The sequence below is a fragment of the Lichenostomus cassidix genome, unplaced genomic scaffold, assembly GCF_008360975.1.
Source record: "Lichenostomus cassidix isolate B80296 unplaced genomic scaffold, HeHo_3.0 HiC_scaffold_46, whole genome shotgun sequence".
In the NCBI taxonomy this organism is placed as follows: Eukaryota; Metazoa; Chordata; class Aves; order Passeriformes; family Meliphagidae; genus Lichenostomus; species Lichenostomus cassidix.
Window position 1 is genome coordinate 963,497 of NW_028147597.1, and position 14,828 is coordinate 978,324.

The 14,828-nt window shown below is 53.5% G+C and overlaps 1 protein-coding gene across 1 annotated transcript; it reads right to left on the reverse strand.

Annotated features, from left to right (window-relative positions):
- Positions 1-12,952: 12,952 nt before the first annotated feature.
- Positions 12,953-13,901, reverse strand: LOC146421899 (olfactory receptor 14I1-like). Its single transcript, XM_085046899.1, has one exon. It carries the CDS (start codon positions 13,883-13,885, stop codon positions 12,953-12,955), a length of 933 nt encoding a protein of 310 aa, XP_084903025.1. The 5' UTR covers positions 13,886-13,901.
- Positions 13,902-14,828: the final 927 nt, after the last annotated feature.

The window sequence follows — 14,828 nt, forward strand, 5'->3', positions numbered from 1 at the left end:
ACCACCTTGTCTGCCCTGAGCCTCCTCCATGATAAACAACCCCAGCTCCAAACTCAGCCACTCCTCACAGCACTTGTGTTCCAGACCCTTCCCCAGCCTTGTTGCCCTTCTCTGGACACACTCCAGCCCCTCAATGTCCTTCCTAAACTGGGGCCCAGAACTGGACACAGCACTCGAGGTGAGGCCTCACCAGTGCCCAGTACAGGGGAAGAATCACTGCCCTGCTCCTGCTGGCCACACCATTCCTGATCCAGGCCAGCTGCCATTGGCCTCCTTGGCCACCTGGGCACACTGCTGGCTCATGTCCAGCCTGCTGTCCATCAGTGCCCCCAGGTCCCTTTTTGCATGGCCACTGTCCAGCCACTCTGTCCCCAGCCTGTAGCACTGAAGGGGTTGTTGTGGCCAAAGTGCAGGACCTGGCACTTGGTCTGGTTAAACGTCATCTTGTTGGATTTGGCCCCTGCATTCAGTCTGTCCAGGTCCCTCTGCAGAGCCCTCCTACCCTCCACCCTACACTCACACCCAACTTGGTATCACTACTATTACATTAGGTCCTAAAGTGTCACAATGGTCTCCTCGATTCCGTTAGCATATAGTGGCAGTGGCCCCTTGGTTCAATGGAGCCTCTCAGTGTCACAGTGTTTTTTTGTTGCTTGGGCCCTGCACTGTCACAATGGTCCCTTGCTTCCATGAGGTCTCACAGTGCAGCAATGGTCTCTGTGCTTCCACAGTTTCACAATGGCCTCTTGGTCCCATCTGGTACCACAGTGTTTAAATTGTTTCCTTTATTCCATGAATCCCCACCGTTTAAGAATGGCCCCTTGCTTTTGGTGACAGCGGGGCCACACAGAACTAAGGAGTCCATTGTGACACTATGGAACCTCATGGAACCAAGGAGAGCATTGTGACAATGTGGGGCTCCAGGGAACCAACTGGCCATTGTGACAATATAAATCCAAGGAGACCATTGTGACACTATGGAACCTCATGGAACCAAGGGGCCATTGTGATACTGTGAAGCCACATGGAACCCAAATGCATTGTGACACAACAGGGTCACATGGAGCCAAGGAGCCACATTGTGACACTGCAGATCCAAGGAGATCATTAGGACACTGAGAAACTTTATGGAGCTAGAAAAAAATTTCATTGTTACACAGAAAAGCATCATGGAACCAAGGGGCCATAGTGACACAAGGGGCTTCTTTGGAAGAAAGGAGACCATTGTTGACAGAACAGAAGCTCAAGGAACTTCATGAAACTCACTGTGACACTGTGGGGCTGCATGGAACCAAAAAAACATTGTGACATATCAGGGCTGCTTGGAACCAATGGCCCATTGTTATACTGCAGATCCAAGGAGACCATGGTGACACTATGGAATCTCCTGGAACCATGGGTCCATTGTGACACAGCAGGGCCTCACAGAACCCAGGAGTCCACTGTGACTCTATGGAACCTCATGGAACAAAGGATCCATGATGACACTGCAGATACAAGGAGACCATTGTGACACTGAGGAACCTCAGGGAACCAAGGGTCCATTGTTACACTGGGGAGCCCTATGGAACCAAGGGGACCATAGTGACACTGTGGTTCTCCATGGAACGAAGGGGCCATTCTGATGCTGCTGGGCCTCATGGAACCAAGGGCACAATAGTGACACTGTGAGGCTCCAAGGGACCAAGGCGGCATTCTTGCACTGCAGAACCAAGGAGACCATTGTGACACTACAGGGCATCATGGAACCAAGGGTCCATTGTGACACAGCAGGTACTCATGAAACCACGGAGGCCATTTTTACACTTTGAGGCTTTACAGAACCAAAGAGCCATTGTGACACTGTGGGGCTCAATGGAACCAATGGTCTATTGTGACACTGCAGGGCCTTGTGGAATAATGAAGACAATTGTGACACTATAGGCCTCATTGAACAAAAGGACCATTGTGACACTTTGCAGCCCTCCAAAAGGAGTCCATTGTGACACTACCAGGCCTCATGGAAGCAAGGAGGCATTGTGACACTACGAGGCCATGTTGGGCCAAGGGGCAATTGTGGCACTGTGTGGCACCATGGAAACCAAGGAGACCACTGTAACACTAGCGGGCCGGGTAGAACTAAGGATTAATGTAACGGTGTGGGAACTCATAGAACCAAAGTTCAATTGTGTCTTTGCGAGGCCTCATGGAATACTGGAGACCATTATGACACTTCAAGGCTTTGTTGAATCAAGCAGGAGACCTTGTGGAACCAAGGAGCCAATTGTAACACTACAGGACCTCATGGAAGCAATGAGACAATTCTCACACTGTCAGTCCCCATGGAACCAAGGGTTCATTGTGATACTCTGGTACCAAGGAAACCACTGTGACACTACAAGGCCTCATGGAAGCAAGGAACCATCGTGTCGCTATGGGTCCTTGACAGGCCAAGGGGCAATTGTGGTGTCACTGTTGAGCCGCTAGCAGAGAAAAAGACCCGGATTCTCAGTGTGGCAAGAAAAAGGAAACTTTATTATTTTGATTCCAACTTATATAGACTTTTCAGAGGTCACCCAGATTGGTCAGTCAGAGACCTCCCCCTAGGCCTGATTGGCCAGGCCTGAACTGTCCAAATCTCGAGACACTCTTTTAATAACATCCAAACTTTATCTTTGTTTATAAAACACAGGAGAAAATTCTCATGGGAAAGACCTGTGCTAGCCACATTGTGGCACTGTGTGGCACCATTGAACCAAGGAGACCATTCTGACACTACAGAGACCCATAGCACTAAGGATTCATGTAACAGTGTGGGAACTTGTGGAACTAAAGTTCAGTTGTGACATTGCAGGGCCTCATGGAATACTGGAGACCACTGTGACACTTTGAGGCCTCGTTGGTTGTGGAACCAACGAGACCCTTCTGAAGTTGTGAGTCCCCATGGAACCAAGGGGCCGTTGTGACACTGCGGTACCAAGGAGACCACTGTGACACTGCAAGGCCTCATGGAAGCAAAGAAGCCAAGGAGCCATTGTGATCCTGAGTAGCACAATAGAACTGTGGGGCCACTGAGACAATGCTGAACTGTATGGAATCGTGGAGACCATTGTGACACTCTGCAGCCACATGAAACCAAGGAGCCATTGTGTCATTGTGCAGTCCCATGGAACCAAGGAAACCATTTTGACATTGCAAGGCCTCATGGAAGCAAGGGACCATTGTGACACTACGGGACCTCATGGAAACAAGGGGCCAGTGTGACACAGCGGGGCCTTGTAGAACCAAGGATCCAATATGACACTACCATTGTGACACTGTAGGGCCTGGTGGATCCAAGGGAACAGGTAACAGGTCTGGTTGGCTTGACTGGTCCAACTGATGTTGTTTTGTCGAGGGTCTCTTCTTATGTGCCCCTGAAATACTGGGGCTCTGGGCTTTCCTTCAAATGGAAAAGAACTGTCCTTCTCATCCAGGCATCCATGGCCAAAAGGGGATTCCCCCTCCAAAATTCCCTATATCCAGGGATTGCTCCTAGACAAAAGCTTCCAGGACAGATGGATCTGGCAGACCTTGGCCTCTGGTGGCTACTGCTAATCTGCCCCTGAAACACTGGGGCTTAGTGCTTTCCTTCCTAGGGAAAACAACCATCCTTCTTCTCCAGGTTCCCATGGCCAAAACTGGGATTCCACACCCAAAAGTCCTATATCCAATGATTGTTCCTATACGAAAGTGGCCAGGACAGACATGTCTGGCTGGCCTGGGGCTCCTGAAGACCAGCTCTCACCTGCCTTCCAAACACTGGGGCTCCATGCTTTCCTTCCTATGGGAAAGAACTGTCCTTCTTCTCCAGGCGTAAATGGCTGAAATGGGGATTCCACATTAAAAATTCTGTATATCCAAGGGTTACTTGTGGACAATCCTGCCAGGACAGACAGGTCTGGCTGGCCTTGGCCTCTGGTGGCTGCCATTCATCAGCCACTGAAACACTGGGGGTCTGTGGTTTCCTTCCTGTGGAGACCATTGTGACTCTGTAGGACCCTGTGGAACCATGGAGACCATTATGACACTTTGGGACCTTGTGAAATGAAGGGACCATTGTGACACTGCAGGGTACCATGGATTCAAGGGACCATTGTGACATTGTGGGAACTCATGGAACCAAGAAGATCATTGTGGCACTGTGGGACTGCATGGTCCCAAGGGTCCCAGTATGAAGCAGCAGGGCTTTGTGGAACCAAGAGGCCATTGTTGCATTACAGGGCCTTATGGAACCAAAGGGCCATTGTGATCCTGCAGGGCACCATGGATCCATGGAGACCATTGTGGCATTGCAAGGCTCCATGGAATCATGTGACATGGAAACCATTGTGACAGTGTAGGGCCTCATGGAAGAAAGGGGACATTGTGATGCTTCAGAAGCAAGGAGAACATTGTCACAATGTGGGGCTCCATGGAAGCAAGAGAACATGGAACAGGTCTGGTTGCCTTGGCCTCCCCTGCACCACCTGAGAAGTCATGCTGATCTTGGCATGTGGAGGGCTGCATCTCATCAGTACCGTGGAGCGCTGGGGCTCTGTGCTTTCCTTCCAATGGAAAAGAACCGTCCTTCTTGTCTCGGTGTCAATGGCCAAAAGTGGGATTCTACCTCCTGAATTCCATCTATCCAAAGATTGCTTCCAGAAGAAAGTAGCCAAGACAGACAGGTCTGGCTGGCCTTGTCCTCTGGCAATTCTCCTAGACTATGAGATGAATGTTTTCATTTGCAAACACCTTAGAGAGAGCCCAGAGATCTCCCAAGGTGGGGATTGGAGGACTCAAGCGCATGACCACTATGTAGGGACAAAGGAGCTCTGTGCTCAGTGGAGTGGAGATTGAGGAGAGTAGGGGAGAACCCTGGGGAGGGCTTGAAGATGATGGGGTTCAGAGATGGTGGATCCTTTTGATATAGTAGAGAAGAGCCTGAGAAAGAAAGAATTAATGCCCAGTGAAGCTGAGGAGGCCCACATGGGACACAAGGAGAAAGGAATTTCTCTCCCATGGCAGTGCTGTGGTGCAACACATCCCCCAGAAGGAGTCTGGGTCAGCCCAAGGCTCTGTGTGCCAAGGCAGAGGAAGGCAGGATGCAGAGCTGTCAGCAAAGGAAGGGCCAGCGAGGTGGGGCAGCCGGGGGATGACGACAGCCTGCAGGGACAGAGGCGCAGGGCATGGACAGCGTAGGACAGCCTGGGCTGGAGAGGGCAGAGGGATGTGCAGGAGCTGCAAGGCCCTGACAGAGACAACTTGTGCAGCACTTTGGCCATGGCTGCTGTCCCTGGCCTTGAGGCCATGAGGAGGAGACAAGTGACCTTTGCAGCCCTGGGGCCTCATGGCCTCCTTGTCCCTGCCCAGCAGCCTGGCAGGGGCTGCCCCATGGTCCTGCCCTTGGCATTGCACATCCCCACATGCCAGTGCCCCGGGAAGAGCCCTGAGCACTGAGGGAGGGACAGGATCTGCCTTGCCAGGGGCTGGGGCTCAGGCCTTGGCCCTTTGCATTCCTGAAACACATCCAGCTTTGCTCAGCATCAGAGACACCTTTGGCTTGTTTGTCCCCAGCTGTCATCAGTGTCAGCCTCCAGTGTTCTGCTCTACCTGGAACCTGGGGACACATTCTCACTTGTGTCCCTTAGTGAGATCAATTAAAACTTCAAGAAACGAAGATTTACTGTGACTTTGAATTCTTTAGAGATTTCTTCAACTCCCTCTCAGGGACTGATGTTCAGGGACTCCACACCCAACCCACAGGAGAAGTCTTTGTGCTGTTGCTGTGCTGCTGAGCTGGGCTGGGCTCTGAGCAGCTCCTGTGCACAGCCCAGCACGGCCAGGGATTTGGTGTGGTTGTGACCCCAGGGCAGGACGCTGCCCTTGGCCTTGCTGAACCTCATCCAATTGTCCTGGGCCCATGGCTGCAGCCTGTCCAGATCCCTCTGCAGAGCTTCCTGCCCTCCAGCACAGCCACACTCCCACCCAGCTTGGGGTCACCTGGCAACTGACTGAGGGTGCCCTCGGTGCCCTCATCCAGATCAGCAATAAAGAGATTTAACTGAAGTGGCCCCAGTCCTGAGCCCTGGGGACACCCCTGGATGTGACTCCATTGCCCAGCACTCCTTGGGCTGGACTTCTCTCTTTTATGGAGCTCTGCATTCCCTTGCTACTGTTTGCTGATAATAAATGAACATCCCTCTGTGTCTCAGGCAGCTCCTTCTCCAAGGAAAGCAGCTGGGAGTTTGTGCCAAGGAGCTGAAAGCTGCAGGTGCAGCCTGGAGTGGAGGAAGCTGAGATTTGCACAAGGCTGCTCTGAGTCCCAGGGCTTGGATGAGGGAAATGGTGGGGTGGGGGTTAGGGACAGAGTCTGATTGATTATCAGCCATAAAGGGTCTTGATTTCATGTCCATTCAGGCTGCATTAGGAGGTGCTAGCAATCAATACCAACTGGAGATTGCAAATATCAATCTATAAACAGGAAAAGAAAATTGAACAGGGCAAAACAATTCTCTCAGCATTGTTTTAAATACAGTATATTCACTGCCAATAGACTTCTGAAAACTGTATAATTAACCACAAAACAATTGAAAACATAAATTCTTCCCAGGGGCTTGTCTGGTTAGGGTGTTTTGAAATGTTAATGAGCCTTTGGCACTGAATTCCTGAAGTGATGAGCTGAAGGCTGAAAGAGCTCCTGGAAAAGTGAAATACTTTAGCAACCTCCAAGTTGCTGAGGAGGTCAGCAGCCCCCACTGAGGCCATCCCTGCCAACAGACCATGGGGGCAATGAGCAGCCAAGGAGAGCATCCCTGGGCTGGGGAAGCAGAACTCAGAGGCACCAGCAGTTCCAGGTGGGAAATGGACTCTGCAATGTTGCTGTGAAAGCCCTGCCTGGGCTTGGCCAAGCAGGACAGCCAAGGCCTGACCCCCATGCCCTGGCAATGGGGATCGGTGGCCTCACAGGATGCTCGTGGCTCTCCCGGAGCAGTAGGATGTGGGGTGTGGGATGGTGAGGGCAGGAGAGCAGCAGGAGCCCTGCAAAGCTCTGTGGGCTGGGGGAGGAGGCCACAAGCCCTGGGGCTGCAAGGAACTCGTGTCTTCTCATGGGCCTCAGTGGCAGGGACAGCAGCCACAGCCAGAGGACACAAATGTCATTGCTGCTGGCAGGGGGTTGTCCCAGCCCCACCAAGGCCTTTGGTCACCCCACTGCAGCTCTCCTCCCCTGGCCTAGGCCTGTGCTGCTTCCCTTGCAGACTTTACCCACTGCCCCATTTCCCCACCTCCCTCTGACTCTGGGAGCTCCCAAAGCTTTCCTCATGTCCCTCTGTCCTCCCTTGTTGATGCTTCAGACAAAAAGCTGTGTTTGGCTGAGGAATGGCCAATTCATGTGGGATTCCCAGCTCCTGCCTTCTTCCCACACCCTGCTAAAGCTCCTGTGGCACCCAAGCTGTCCCAGGCACAGCCTTGCTGGAATCTGCTCCTTCTCTCCCTCTCCCAGCACTGAAATCCATGTCCCATCTGCAGCCCTGCAGAGCAGCCCAGCCCTGTCTGGCCTTGCAGCAGGAGCTGGAGGCACTGGAGGTCAGGGACAGCAACTGGCTCTGGAATGCTCAGGAGATGCTCAGCTCAGGCAGCTCCTGCAGCCCCAGGGCCAGCCCTGCTGCCCAGGACAGCAGCAGAGAGTTGGCCCCAGGGCTCCTCAGGCAGCTCCTGCTGCCCCAGAGACACAATCACAGAACCACAGGATTAACCAGGTTGGAAAAGACCTTTGAGACCATCAAGTCCAACCTGTGGCCTAACACCACCTTGTCACCAGATTGTGGCTGTAAGTGCAACATCCAGTCTTTCCTTAAACAGCTCCAGGGACAGTGACTCCACAACCTCCCTGGAAAGCCCCTTCCAATGCCCAATGAGCCTTTCTGTGAAGAACTTCTTCCTAATGTCCATCCTAGACTTCCTATAACACAGGTTAAGACATTTCCTTTCATCCTGTCCCTTGTTCCCTGGTAACAGAGCCCAATCCCCAACTGGCTGCACCCTCCTCCACGAGGCCCCAGAGTGTCACAGTGATCTCCATGACTCCATGAGGCTCTGTAGTGTCACAATGGCCCCTTGGTTCCTTGGGCCCTGAAGTGTCCCAATGGCACCTTGGATACATGAGGTCTTGCAGGGCAGTAATTGTCTCCTTGGTTCTGTAGTGTCACAATGGACTCCTTGGTTCCATGGAGCACCACAGTGGCACAATGGGTCCTTGGTTCCATTTTATCCCGTAGTGTCACAATGACCCCTTGCTTCCCTGGGGCCCTGCAGTGTCACAATCATCACAGAATCACAGAATCAACCAGGTTGAAAAAGACCTTTGAGATCATCAAGTCCAACCTTTGACCCAACACCACCTTGTCACCCAGACCATGGCACTGAGTGCCACATCCAGTCTTTCCTTAAACACCTCCAGGGACAGTGACTCCACCACCTCCCTGGGCAGCCCATTGCAATGCCCAATCACTCTTTCTGTGAAGAATTCTTGCCTAATGTCCAGCCTAAATCTTTCCTAGTGCAGCTAAAGTCTGTGTCCTCTTGTCCTCCGACTGTTGCCCAGGAGAAGAGCCCAACCCCCACCTGGCTGCAGCCTCCTGTCTGGGAGTTGAAGAGAGTGATGAGGTCTCCCCTGAGCCTCCTCTTCTCCAGGATAAACAACCCCAGCTCCAAACTCAGCCACTCCTCACAGCACTTGTGTTCCAGACCCTTCCCCAGCCTTGTTGCCCTTCTCTGGACACACTCCAGCCCCTCAATGTCCTTCCTAAACTGGGGGCCCAGAACGGGACAGAGCAATCGAGGTGAGGTCTCACCAGTGCCAAGTACAGGGGAAGAATCACTGCCCTGCTCCTGCTGGCCACACCATTCCTGATCCAGGCCAGCTGCCATTGGCCTCCTTGGCCACCTGGGCACACTGCTGGCTCATGTTCAGCCTGCTGTCCATCAGTGGCCCCAGGTCCCTTTCTGTTTGGCCACTGTCCAGCCACTCTGTCCCCAGCCTGTAGCGCTGCAGGGGTTGTTGTGGCCAAAGTGCAGGACCTGGCACTTGGTCTGGTTAAACCTGACATTGTTGGATTTGGCCCCTGGATCCAGCCTGTCCAGGTCCCTCTGCAGAGCCCTCCTACCCTCCAGAAGGTCTACATTTGCACCCAGCCAGATGGATGTCAGTGTCTTTTCCTGGGCAAACAGTGAGAGGACAAGAGGGGACAGCCTTAAACTGTGTCAGGGGAGATTTAGGCTGGACATTAGGAAGAGGTTCTACACAGAAAGAGTGATTGGGCATTGGATTGGGCTTCCCAGGGAGGTGGTGGAGTCACTGTCCCTGGAGGTGTTTGACTGAATGTGGCACTTGGTGCCATGGTTTGGCTGACAAGGTGGTGTTGGTTCAAATGTTGGACTTGATGATCTCAAAGGTCTTTTTCAACCTGGATGATTCTGTGATTCTGTGATAATTGTGACATTGCAATGCCCCAGGGAAGCAAGAGGCCATTGTGACACTGTGGGGCCTTGTGGAACTAAGAGGACCAAAGTGACACCGTGTATTGCATGGCATCATAGAGCCAAGGGGCCATTGTGACATTTTGAGTCCTCGTGGAACCACAAAGGCCACTGTGACACTGTGGGGCCTTGCTGAACCAAAGGGCCATTGTGCAACTCTGAGGACTCTTGGAAGCAAGAAGCCACTGTGACACTGTGGGGCTAAATGGAATAAGGAAGACCATTGTGACACTGTGTGGCCTTGTTTAACGATGGGGCTATTGTGACACTGCAGGGCCTCATGGAACCAAGGGCCAAGCGTACTAAGTGGAGCCTTGTGGAGGCACAGAGAGCACTGGGACACTGCAGGACCTCTTATAAGCTCGGGGCGGTTGTTACATTGTGGGGACTCGTGGAATGAAGAATACAATTTTGGCACCATGGCGCCTTGTGGAACCAAGAGGCCATTTGGGCACTGTGGAACCAAGGAGATCATTGCTGACCTGTGAGACCTCATGGAACCAAGGAGGCATTGTGACACTGCAGGGCTTTGGGGAACCAAGGAGCCATCAGAATGCTATGGAGACTCATGGAATCATGGAAACCATTGTGAAACTCTAGGGCCTCATGGAACTGAGGTGAAACCAACTCAGCTGGGTGAAACAAACTCAGTGGATCTGCTGGAGGGTAGCAGGGCTCTGCAGAGGGACCTGGACAGGCTGGATCCAGGGGCCAAGTCCAACAATGTCAGGTTTAACAAGACCAAATGCCAGGTCCTGCACTTTGGCCACAACAACCCCTGCAGTGCTGCAGGCTGGGGACAGAGTGGCTGGACAGTGGCCAAACAGAAAGGGACCTGGGGGCACTGATGGACAGCAGGCTGGACATGAGCCAGCAGTGTGCCCAGGTGGCAAAGGAGGCCAATGGCAGCTGGCCTGGATCAGGAATGGTGTGGCCAGCAGAAGTAGGGCAGTGATTCTTCCCCTGTACTTGGCACTGGTGAGACCTCACCTCGAGTGCTGTGTCCAGTTCTGGGCCCCCAGTTTAGGAAGGACATTGAGGGGCTGGAGCGTGTCCAGAGAAGGGCAACAAGGCTGGGGAAGGGTCTGGAACACAAGTGCTGTGAGGAGTGGCTGAGTTTGGAGCTGGGGTTGTTTATCCTGGAGAAGAGGAGGCTCAGGGCAGACAAGGTGCTGTTAGCTCACAGGTTGGACTTGATGATCCCAAAGGTCTTTTCCACCCTTGTTGATTCTGTGATTCTCTGAAAGCACCCTTGAAGCAGCTGCAGGATGAGCCCTGGGCCTCCTCTTCAGAAGGTCCAGCAGCCCATGGCCCTCAGCTTCTCCTCACAGGCCCCAAAGCCCATCCTGTCACCCCTGCAGAGTGTCACAGTCCTGCAGAGCCTCTCCAGCTCCTCCTCACTGCCCCACAACAGGGAGCCTCACAGCCACACACAGCAGTCCAGATGTGCCCCCCTGGCCTGTGCTGCCTCTGGCAAGGGAACAGCACAAGGCACTGCAGGACCCTGCAGACAATTCATGAAGCACTTGTAGGATGATCCTGCTCACCAAGGGATGTTCCCATGGTGCCAAGTCAGGAACTGAAATGGGGAGTGGGGCCAGAGAGGAAAGGGCAAACAGGGATGGGCTGTTTGCAGGAGAGGGGACAGGGATGGGCAAGAGGAAGAAATGTGGATGAGGAAAGAGGAATGAAAGCAAAGGTGAAGCAAAGGAAATGCTCAGGGCTGTTTGGGGGTGGCTGCCAGGCAGCCCTGACTCTGAGCAACAACATCTGCAGAGGGACAGGAAACTCACAGCTCATGGGAACAAATTTTCTGGCTGACTTCAGAGGTCACAACAAAGCTGAGTGGTTTCCCTCCCATCCCCAGCCCTTGCTGGCCCCCAGGGCTGATGGTGTTTGTGCTCACTCAGGTTCATCTCCCCACACCAACCCCAAGGGGTGCTCACGCCTGCTGTGTGCAATGCAAACAGGGCTCCTGAGCCAGTGCTGCCGTGTCTCTGCCTGGAAGGATCAAGCAGCTCTGGGAGCTGGGGGAGAGGCCAGGGCTGCCAAGGGGGGATGTTGTTGGCAGCTCCATGAGGACGCTCTGGGATGCTGCCCTGGGCTGTCCAGTGCAGTGGTGTCCCGGGTTAATGATAAGACTCTCTCTCCTCCGAGAGCAAAGGGCCCCGACACCCCCTCCCCCACCCACAACAGAACCTCTTAGATGGAAGTGAAGAAAAAAACTATTTATTTGACAAAACCACGCAGAGTGCCCTGCAAGGCACAGGGGAAGGGGAAAAAACAAGGTGAAAAGGAGTTATTCAACCTGATTAAAAAGTCCTTCTCTCAGACGCAGCCCCTCTCCTCCTCGCCCCCCCGGGGCCGGGTGGAGCTCCCTGGAGAGCTCTGCTGTCCTCTGGCCCTCCTGGGTCTCCGGGTAGCAAAGCAGATCGAAGAGAAGGGGTCCAAACTAGGAAAAAGAAAAAAAATGGAAAAAAAAAATGGGAACAGAGCTCACTCCGACCCCCATCCAGCAGGCAGTCTCTGCCGGGCGACGAATCCTCCCCCGGAGCGAGGCTTGGGGAAAATGTTTTCAAAACAACCCGCGTTTCTCTCTTTGGCTGGGTGTAGTTAAAGAGATAGGACCACACATTTTTCTTTCTTGGGCATATAAGCCAACGATAGGGGATAAAGGATTATCATAACATCAATCCAAGACAAGTTGGGATGGATCAGCCCCTGCTCTGCTGCTCCTTCCTGGCTCCCCCAGGGATCTTGCAGAGCCCCAGCCATGCTGTTTGCCCCCAGCCTGCCCACGGCCACCCTGCAGCTGCTCACGGGGGTTTTCTCTGCTCAGCATTGGCCTGGGCGTGTTCTGGAGAGAGCCTGGGCAAGGAGCCTCGAGCCCCCAGGCCCTGCCCTGAGGCGTCAGCTGTGCCCCAGCAGTGCCCATGGCCTGTCCCTGCTGCAGCCCCGGCACTGCCACCCCCAGCACTGGCAGCGACCCCGAGAGCACTCAGGCCCTACAGCAACACGAGGGGCAGCAGGGCAGCGGGGCAGTGGCACGGGAGCAGCACTGGCAGCACCAAGTGCTGCTGCTCCTTGGCACAGCTGCTGTGCCACCCCTGATCTGCCCCAGCTCTGCACACAGACATTGCTGCTGCAGCTCCACAGATGGGAACAACGTGGGATCTCTGGTGAAAACTTGGTTAGGAGATCCTTTAGTTTGTTTAAAGCCACCGAGGGCACAGCTCCTCATTGACACAGTCTGTGGGTCACAGCAAAGATGGAGAGAAGCAAAATGAGAAATGGCACAATGACTTTTATTTGTGGATGGTAAAAAACTAAAACAAAAAAAAAACCCACAACCGACCAACAAGAACCATTAAAGAAGACTCCTGTAACAAGTGATTTTTGGAAAGTGGCAACCAATTTAATGTTTCCGAAATTGTCCAGTCATCAGTCTCCACACTGCAGCCTTGAGCTCCTGGTTCCTCAGGCTGTAGATGAGGGGATTCAGTACTGGAGGCACCACTGAGTACAGAATTGAAACCACGAGGTCCAGCGTTGGGGAAGAGATGGAGGGAGGCTTCAGGTAAGCAAACATTATAGTGCTGAGGAACAGGGAAACCACAGCCAGGTGAGGGAGGCATGTGGAAAAGGCTTTGTGCCGTCCCTGCTCAGAGGGGATCCTCAGCACAGCCCTGAAAATCTGCACATAGGAGAAAACTATGAACACAAAACAGCCAAAAGCTAAACAGGCACTAACAGAAAGCAGCCAAAGTTCCCTGAGTTTGGAGTGTGAGCAGGACAGCTTGAGGATCTGTGGAATTTCACAGAAGAACTGGCCCACGGCATTGCTGTGGCACAGAGGCAGGGAAAATGTATTGGCTGTGTGCGGCAGAGCATTGAGAAAGCCAGTGGCCCAGGCAGCTGCTGCCATGTGGGCACAAGCTCTGCTGCCCAGGAGGGTCCCATAGCGCAGGGGTTTGCAGATGGACACATAGCGGTCATAGCTCATGATGGTGAGAAGAGAAACCTCTACTCCAATAAAGAAGGAAAACATAAATAGCTGTGCAGCACATCCTGTGTAGGAGATGTCCCTGCTGTCCCAGAGGGAATTGTGCATGGCTTTGGGGACAGTGGTGCAGATGGAGCCCAGGTCGGTGAGGGCCAGGTTGAGCAGGAAGAAGAACATGGGGGTGTGCAGGTGGTGGTTCCAGGTTACAGCGCTGATGATGAGGCTGTTGGCCAGGAGGGCAGCCAGGGAGATGCCCAGGAAGAGGCAGAAGTGCAGGAGCTGCAGCTGCCGTGTGCCTGCGAATGGCAGGAGGAGGAAGTGGCTGATGGAGCTGCTGTTGGACATTTTCTGTCTCTGGGCATTGGAAGCTGTTGAAGGAGGAAAGAATTGACAATTTTGAAGCGATTTCTAATAAAAAAGTCAAAGTCCTTTCTCATAGAGCCTTCCCTGCCACTAAATACCTCCTCCTTGTCTGTATCTCAAGCACTTCCTTCACCTTGTTTGCTGGAGCCCTGATTGCTGCTGGCCAGTGTTGTGTGAGGATCTGGACCTTGACCTGCAGGACACCTGGGAGTCAGACCTGCTCCCCCAGTCAGTGCAGGGGACAGTGAGGGCAGGAGCCACTCCTGGTGTTTTAACTTGGATAAGGAATCTACTCCTAAGGCACAGGAGCTTGTCAGCAGCAGCACTGCAAGGGCAAATGGATGGGGATGGCAGAAGGCAGAATGAGAGACTCTGCTGCACTTTGGGAGAACAGCCAGTCCAGTGAGGCAGGAGGATTGTCTGAGGCTTAGTGCAGACTGAGGGGAGCTGCTCTGTCCCTCTCTCCTGTTCCCAGCTGCCCAGCACTTGCACCGTTCTGAGATCCACTCCCATGTTACCCAGGAAAGCCAGGAGACACTACTGAGAGCAGAAGGATCTGTGGCCAACAAAGTGCATCCTCCCTTTCCCAAAGTCAGGGACAGTCATTTCATTGCCAGCCTGCCCTGCCCAGAGCTGCCCAGGGCAGAGGGAGCTGGGACACCTCATTGCTGTGCTCACCCTGCACAGGAGGAGCCCCAAGGGCTGCGCCTGACCCTGCAGCTGCAACTGCCATTGCCAGAGAGCCTGTCAGCAATGCCAGGAGCAGCTGAGCAAGGCAAGGAGAGAGACAGCCGAGCCCTGAGGAAAAGCCTTTCCCTGCCCAGCCCTGCACAGCCCCTCGCAGGCAGCAGCACTGCAGGACAGTCGCCCTCAGGCCCTGGTCAGCAGGGAATGGGCAATGGCAGGAGAGATGCCCTTCATCTCT